Below are 8,736 nucleotides of genomic sequence, written 5' to 3'. Positions count from 1 at the left end.
TGTGTGTGTGTGTGTATGTGTGTGTACTGGTGTACCTGGAGACCAAAGATGGTATCAGACCCCGGGGAGGCAGCGTTAGAGGCTATGAGCCACCTGTCACAGGTACTAGGAAATAAACCGCTGAAAGAAGAGAGAGTGTTCCTGACCACTGGGCCATTGTTTTTTACCCCGTAAAACTTTTATATTTTAGAGGACATTGTGATTATTTTTTTGAATAAGACAATCTACAATGTAGAAGCAAATATTTGATAATTGTGGTATTATAAGGGCCTACTATCTTGAATATATAAACATATCTTACAGTTTGGGGAACAGGAGCAGCAATAAAACAAGCCCCAAATTAAAAATAGGCCAAGGCTCTAGAAGTAATTTCTCCAGACTCCACAGCAATAGCTCAAATGAATAGTGGTACGGGGACTAAGACAGGTGTTGCTGTGCCTGCATAGCCGTGCTATTCAAAATAACCAAGAGAGGGAGGTACAATTCAAGTCTCTCTCAGAGTCAGACCAGACGGATAAAATGTCATTTAAAAAGACAGCAACAGAATGTTGTTGAGCCTAAAAAGCAGAGATGGCCTGAAACTCTGTAACCTGAGAGAACCCGGAAGATACTGGCTAGTCAACAAAGAACCCAAATTTTGATTCTATTCATATGTGGGACCGATCTAGTGGTGGCCAAAAGCTGAAAGGTGGAAAGACAGACTGAGAGTGGTCGCCAGAGGGCAGAGGACCACTTCACAGAAGGAAACATCAAAATGGAATGATTTTACACCACCTCTCACACCACCCTGGTCTCAGCTCCCACCATCTCTCTCCCATATGGTGACAATAACCTTCCCATTGAACTTTTAACCTTGACTGTTTACATTGAAACAACCTGAAGTAATACTTCTTAAAGCTGTATTACACCACCCTTTCACTCAGGAGCATCAGAGCACACACGATGTCCCCGCCGTTTCCCACAGGACCCTATGATCCCCTCATGCTCTCAGCTCTCCACACTATAGCCTCCTCATCAACTCCTTTGGGGTTTTACACTTTGTCTCAAATACATTAGAAAATGTCTTTAAGGGTGTCTATTATAGCTGTTGCTTTTGTCTGGAACATTCTTCTCTCAGAGTGCAGTGGAAAGCTTCATTACCCTCCAGAACTAGATGGTTAGTCACTTGCTAAGGACACCATATGCACGGGTCTTGGGGACACGAGGGATCAAACTGGTAGTGATCTAGAAACTTCGTCCCTCCTGCCTAGCTTTCCCAGGACCAGGAGGTACTGTGTACAAAACTGAGGCAAGGGGAAGTGATGGACGGTCGCTCCCCTGTGAATACTGTAATCACCAGCACAGCAAGGAGCGCCCGCTGAACAACAGTGACATGGTTTGTCTGGGAAGTCACCAAACACTTTCTGATCAGATTGAAGACCCACTCCACGAAACAGAATTCATACCTGGTCCTGAATTGGGCCAAGAACCATGAGCTGTGTAAGTCATAAACTCTAGGAAAGAACTTACTGCTGGCATTCTGTTTAATGGATATAGTATTAAACTGTGCTCTCTACATATATCTAACCTATTAGACCAGCAGATTAGCAGAGCCCTCAACTGTCATCAGAAAACCTTCCTGTTGCAGCATATGGCCACTAACAGACACTCACAGCTGGTCAAACTGCAGAGCACAAGAGACTGTGTAGTGTTCATCCCTGACTGGGACATCCACAGTGTATACTCCCCCCATGAAGTTCAGGTGTCACCACACAAAGGTCTGAAAGATCATAAAAGCCAGTGGTTGATAGCAGAGGGATGTTGTCAAACAAATTCTCCATGCGTGACAGGAAGGCTACACGTGTGAACTCTCAGCAGCTGTGGCTGCATGCACACAACCTGTGTAAGGACCAAGACATTGAAAGTCCAGTGTGGATGGGGTGAGGGCCGTGGATGCTGCCCCTAACTGAGAAGAATCTTGTAACTGACAGACTGACAGCTGAGGGAGGGACAGACTGACAGCTGAGGGAGGGAGGCTCAGTCTACCTCAATGAGACCACTGATAGGTCGCCCATGATCCACTGGATGTCCCACTGCCACGCACACACTGCAGTACTGGGTGGACTCAGCAGGATTAAAAAAGGAGAACATGGGGTTGGGAAAGAAAAGTTGTGGGCTCTGGCAACAATGAGAATGAAAAAAAAGAAAAGAAAAGAAAGAAAAAACATGCTAATTGAAAGAAGCCACTCAAAACAGGTTTTTTAAAAAGTAGCAGAATTGATATTTCACACCAAACCTATTCCCTTATCTGCTACCCTATCCAAACAGAAATCACAGCTTCTTTTAGGCATCTTTCTATAACTGTCAACTGTTCATTCCAAAAGTCAATAATCTATCAAAAAATTAACCACCTGCACTGATCACTTTATCAATGGGATTGTATACACTTTACTACATTTCTTGTAATAAGTACACACTCAATTTTAAGTAAAAAAAGTAATATTTTAAAATAAGCATCTCACAGAGTGTTTATTATTCATGGTCTTTGATCAATAAATACTACCTTTAAAAATACTGAAGCTGGATAGGAAAAATAATTCATTTTTTCATTTGATTAGCACATGCACACTGAAGTTAGTGAAAGCATTTACCTGTGCACTGCCCACCATTGGTTGGGTCTCCGTAGTACCCTGGCATGCACTCCTGACACTGTCGTCCAGTGGTGAGATTCTTACACTGCTCACAGACGTTGTTGTGGATGCACGTGCTGTGTCCATTACACTGGCAAGCTGAAGAAAACAGTAAACAGCGTCACGAGGAGCCCAGTGGCAGCTAAAAGTGTGTAGAAGTCACTTGAAGCTGAAGTCACTTTTAAAATCAGATTCTAGTGAGGGACGAAGAACATTTCCCAGTTTTTAAATATGCGATGCAGGCAGCTGAAAGCAGTCACACTTGACAGTGACTCCATCGTATTATAGGTCACAACTGACCTCGGTACTGATAAGGTGTAGGAGCTACAAATAATGTAAAATATAAAGATTATAGGTCATAAGGGATATTTTAATATACTCATTAAAGAATCTTATGAGTGTTTTATCTGTTAAATTACATAAAGACAAGATTAGATAATATAGTTTTGATAAAGGATAGTAAGTTCTTAATATATCATAAACATGTTTTACTTATACTTAATAACAAAACATAAATACAGAAAATTTTCTGTCAACAGGTCTTTATTTTGAAACATGAATGTTTACTGTGATAAACAAAGGGAATCTTAATTTGAATAAAGGTGTATCTCCTTAAAACAACAAGACAGCTCTTAAACCATCTATAAAACAAAAGAATCTATTAACGAAAAGTTCAGAATAAAGAAAATCAAATGTGTAAAATAATATATATTTGAAATACCACAATTTTGCTTTCAAATTTAAAGTTCTCAAACATGACCTTCAAAAGGTAGGGGCAGCAAACTTAGCTACGCAGATCTCTGTTTCGTCATCACCAAGGACGAACTTGGAGTTCTTTCATAATAAAAACGTTATGCTGGTAGAACTTCTATTACCGTGCTTAAATGGTGAAGGGGAGGGTTTGTAGAGACATGCCATACACGCAATTAATTCGTGCATAGTTAATTCATTCAGGTTAGAACCATGAATATCCCCTGCACATAAAGAATCGCCTGAAGAACCAAACAAGAAACAGGCTAGTTTTCTTGGTGAGACTTCAAACCACAGGAAAACACGCCTCGTACAGCTTATGACCGAAATGGCAGAGCGAGGGATGTTTCCACCAGAGAGCTTCTGGGAGTGGTCACAGCGACACAACAGAAAGCACAGGAATGACCAACAACACCTCACAAAACTAAAGACCAAAGGCCAGTCAGTCTTTCCTGTCTGAACGAGACAGACCCAAGGGCAGCCAAGAAGCCTGTGTCTCGGATCCAGCGCCACATGGCTGGTGCGTCACAGTGCATCACACAGACACCACAGGATTTAGACCCGGCTGCAGGGAGAAATTCTGCGAGGGGAGGGTGCTGGCAACTGGTAGCCTTACACCTAGCTCACTATCAATGACGAAGGACAAGGCCGACTGTAAATGGCTATATCCAACACAGACGAGGGAAGGCTATGCTCCTGGGCCTATAATTACGCTTTAATTGGCACTGGCACCAGACCGCACCCACAGGCAGCATGACCTGACACTGAATAATTCTTCCAGGATGAACTTAAATGGTCCAATATCAACATAAATAAAGAACAAAAACAAAACTAAAGATAATCCATCTCTTTTATTTTTCCTGCATTTTAAATCTACCCCAGATGGCTCCTTATTTATGGAAACACAAACAGAAAAAAAAATCAAAATAAAACATAATGACAAACTCATCATTTGATATGCAAATAAAGCACATAGTTCTGAAAATATGGGCTCTCTGTACACAGATGTGCGGCGTTTAAAAATATCTTCATGACATTATTAGTAAATTTCCAACATGCTTACACAGAAATTCAAGGCCAAAAATAAATGTACCTACAACCTTTTTCAATATATAGCTTAACTTAAAGGAAAATGAAATTGTTAGGGACTAAATTCGAGGCAGAGACTGAGTTGGAAGAAAATCTGTACTCTACGTAGAATAAACAAGCGAGCATCAGAAGGCACGGCTTCCAAACTCTAGCAAGGCCAGCAAATGTAACTGCTGCCACCTTCCAGGAAGGGAGGGAAACTGAGTCATAGACATACCCTGACGTTGTCACCTGCACCCTTACGGTAAATAAATTACCAAAGCACACAGAGAGGTGACCAAAGAAACGGCAAAGACACAGGGAGAGGAGAGCGAAGAGACAGCAAAGACACATGGAGAGGAGACCAAATAGACAGGAAAGACACACGGGTGGGGGTGGGGGGGACCAAAGAGACGGCAAAGACACACGGAGAGGAGACCAAAAAGAAGGCAAAGACACACGGAGAGGAGACCAAAGAGATAGCAAAGATTCTTGCATGCCACTGAAGTCTAGGCATGAAGGAAAAGGCTGCATACAAAGTCAACCCTGTTCCTCACACCATCTGCTGGACTAAAGTCTATGTTATTACAGGATGGAAAACTCTAAAAGCAAACAAGCACATCAAGGTGCCGAGGTCTTCAGACCCCACGAAGGCAGCTCCAAATGATGATACCATGAGATGTATCTACAACTCCAATCATGCTAAGTGCACCACAGAAAAGAGATGAGGAAACATTTTCTTCCCAGAAAAGGACTAGGCAGTCAGTGTCTTAGATTTTGCAAGCTATATACTTTTTATTTTCTTTTATTTCAAATTTTATTTTATGCTCTGGGTATTTGTGCAGTGCCCTTGGAGACCAGAAGAGGACATTGGATCTTCTGGAATTGAAGGAACACTTGGTTATAAGTTACCAGGTGATGCTGGGACTCCAACCCAGGACTTCTGAAGTACAACCAGTGCTCTTAAACACCGGTCCCTTCACACACACACACACACACACACACACACACACACACACACACACACACACCTAGAGAGGAGAGGGGTCAGTATGATCAGAGAGCCAGGAGGACTTGGCTGGAGAGTAAGAGAAGGAGAGACTGTATGAATGTAGACATGAAGTCCCTGTGTGGAAGAGGCACTGGCTTATCCTTAAAAGGAGAAGACAAGACTGAGAGCAGCCTACATAGTGCTAGTTAAAAAAAAATGAAAAAGAAAAAGAAAAACAAAAACTCTTATCTTTGAGCTGATGTGCATAATTTAGTTGCTTCTTCACAAAATCTCACTGCAAACCTAATGGAAAGCAACTAACAATAAAGATACCACAGCATGAACACTGGACTGCCTTAAAATTCACTCTGCCCATTTAAATTAATCGTTTGAACGTGGATTCCCACAGTCTTGGGACACCCAAATTTTCACAAATTCTTACCAGAAAGCAACACAAATAGCCTCAAAGGCTGCCCCGAAGCCTTTGTTCCTGTCTGAAATCTCATGAGCATGGTCTCACCATTTTCTGGTCTTCTCAGCTCCCCAGGAATATCCCGAGACCTTCCGTCCCTCCGGCCCCTCCCTAGCCTGTAGCTCACAGCTTCTTCCAAAATAGATGCAAAGGATTCTCAGCTACCTGGCCACATTCACCAACATACCTTCTGGGGCCAGATCAATGTGTCACAATCCCGGAGGAGATCATTCCAGGGAATTACTACTTTGGCTTACGGTTCATCGTGGTCAGAGAGCGGGGACAGTACAGCGACACATATCGTGACAAGTAAAAGCAAAGGAAGCACGGACAGGAGCTGACTTTGTTTCCCCTCTGTTTCTTCTCCGCCCCAGCCTATGAGATGGTGCCACCCAAGCTCCTGCCAGGGCTTCTTCCCTCTGGCTAATCCTCTCTGGAACTGTCCTCAGACACCGGGGATATTATACTGTCCTGAGACACCTCTCAGAATGAGCAAGTAGTAAATAAGACCAGACAGCCAACAATTTAAAAGGCCATCGCCAAGGTAGCTGTTGCTGAGGAAGCACACATCTGAGATGTCTGTCCATCCAGGCCAGCAGTGTGTGGCCTACACACAACTTTACCCCTACACTAAGGCATGAGATCACCCTGTCTCCTCAAACCCCCATTATGTTTTCCAGAAAACTCTATTTTATATTTCATCAGATGGTATTAATCATGTTTGCCTCTGACTCATGGCAGGCCATTATTTTTAAAGATTTTCTTTCCTCTTTTCCAGTTTTTGAATTCCCATTAAGTGCACTCAGAACTTTCCTTCAGCCTGTCCTTGGCCCTGTTGGCCTTGAATTCTCATCTCTATTCATCTCTGAATGCTAGGCCTTCCTTAGCACGCATCTCCTACTCCCCCAATTCTGTCTCGCACATTTAACCGATCTGATACACTCATTGGATCTTCAACTCCAATATTGAAGATCCCTTCTATAAGTTTCTCTTGGCCACTTTTCTAAAACTGCTGTGTCGTTTTCAACTTGTACTCTAAATCTTAGACTTACAGAATTTTAGATTTACAGAGTTGCAAGTCTGTAATTATATACCAAATGTTAGTATCTTACAGCGAAATAAAGAAAACATTGGTTAATTTATCGTATAATACTATTACCTAAATTAGACTTTAGTTGAACTTTGTAACTTTGTTACAAATGCCCTTTTTTGTTTCTATACTCTATCATATCATACTGATTTTATTAGTATGTGTTAATTGTTTATAATGAGAGTCATTATACATTTTCATACACAAAATAAGATACTTTGATCATATCACCCTCAGTCCCATAGCTCTCCCCTCATATTGCTCCCTCCCTCTCCCCAACTAGGCCTGTGTGTGTATGCAAGAGGTGGGGGAGGAGAGGGGGAAGGGAGAGGGAAGGAAAGGAGGAGGGAGAGGGACAGGGACAGGGAGAGGGACAGGGACAGAGACAGGGACAGGGAGAGGGTCAATTACTTTGTTCCCTGGGTATGACACATTAAGAAGTCTTTCCAATTAGCTTCCTCCTGCCTCCTCCCTCCCTCCCCATCTCTCCCTCTCCTCCTTTAGCACTGAAAAATACTCTAAGCTTATCTTGTGCCCTCCCCACCCCAACTATAAAAGTAGCCATTATGAAGAAAAGCCTTTGACTCTTCTACTGGAAAGTGAGGTTTAGAGGTGTATTACTTAGCATGTTCATGTGGTTTAGAAGTATATGTACTAGGCATGTTTATGTGGTTTAGAGGTGTATGTACTTGGCATGTTCATGTGGTTTAGAGGTGTATGTACTAGACATGTTTATGTGGTTTGGAGGGGTATGTACTTGGCATGTTCATGTGATTTAAAGGTATATGTACTTGGCATGTTTCTGTGGTTTAGAGGTGTATTACTTGGCATGTTCATGTGGTTTAGAGGTGTATGTACTTGGCATGTTCGTGTAGTTTAGAGGTGTATGTACTTGGCATGTTCATGTGGTTTAGCGGTGTATGTACTAGGGATGTTCATGAGGCTTGGAGGGTATGTACTTGATCTCTTGGTAAGCAACTTACACTTCAAATGCAGCTACAGCACTCTGAGTTTCGTCCTTCTGCTTGTTGCTACTGTTGGTCTGTTTTGGTCTTTCACTTGCTCTATGGTCTCAGTGCTGTAGCATGAGCATCCCATCCACCTCTGGGTAGCTCTCAACTGTTCTGCCTCAGGGCTTTTCCTGGTCCCAAGGAAAATGTCAGAATCCTGGGTATGCTCAGAAGTCAGGCCTTCTAGTACCCATAAGGCATCAGGAAGCGATGCAGAAGTAGATACACACCCAGCCTCAGAGGAACAACTCCTAAGAGTGTCTATCATGACTCTTTCCACATCCCCAGTGTCTCTGAGGGCCACATTTCTTTTCAGTAGCCAGCCTAATAACATACATATTATTGCTTTTCTAGCTCCGTTTTTAGGTTCTCTTCATTCCTTCATTTATACCTATTAGAAGCAGTCCTAAAAAAGGGCCTTGCCCCCACCTGTCACCTCCTCTGTGGCATCACACAGGTGGCCTTGCCCCCACCTGTCAGCTCTTCTGTGACATCACACAGGTGGCCTTGCCCCCACCTGTCAGCTCTACTGTGACATCACACAGGTGGCCTTGACCCCACCTGTCAGCTCCTCTGTGACGTCACACAGGTGGCCTTGACCCCACCTGCCAGCCCCTCTGTGACATCACACAGGTGGCCTTGCCCCCACCTGTCAGCTCCTCTGTGACATCACACAGGTGGCCTTG

At 43.1% G+C, this 8,736-nt stretch overlaps 1 protein-coding gene across 2 annotated transcripts in view; it reads right to left on the bottom strand.

Moving 5' to 3' along the window:
- Nucleotides 1-8,736, bottom strand: part of Atrnl1 (attractin like 1) — a 518,026-nt gene that overhangs the window by 415,778 nt on the left and 93,512 nt on the right. For both annotated transcript variants that reach the window (XM_021219342.2, XM_029541782.1), the window contains exon 19: nt 2,631-2,768. In XM_021219342.2, the coding sequence (XP_021075001.1) occupies nt 2,631-2,768 (138 nt within the window). The remainder of the gene's footprint in view (nt 1-2,630; nt 2,769-8,736) is intronic.

This window comes from Mus pahari, chromosome 1 (assembly GCF_900095145.1).
Source record: "Mus pahari chromosome 1, PAHARI_EIJ_v1.1, whole genome shotgun sequence".
Classification (NCBI taxonomy): domain Eukaryota; kingdom Metazoa; phylum Chordata; class Mammalia; order Rodentia; family Muridae; genus Mus; species Mus pahari.
This window is presented reverse-complemented; position numbering and strand designations above follow the sequence as displayed.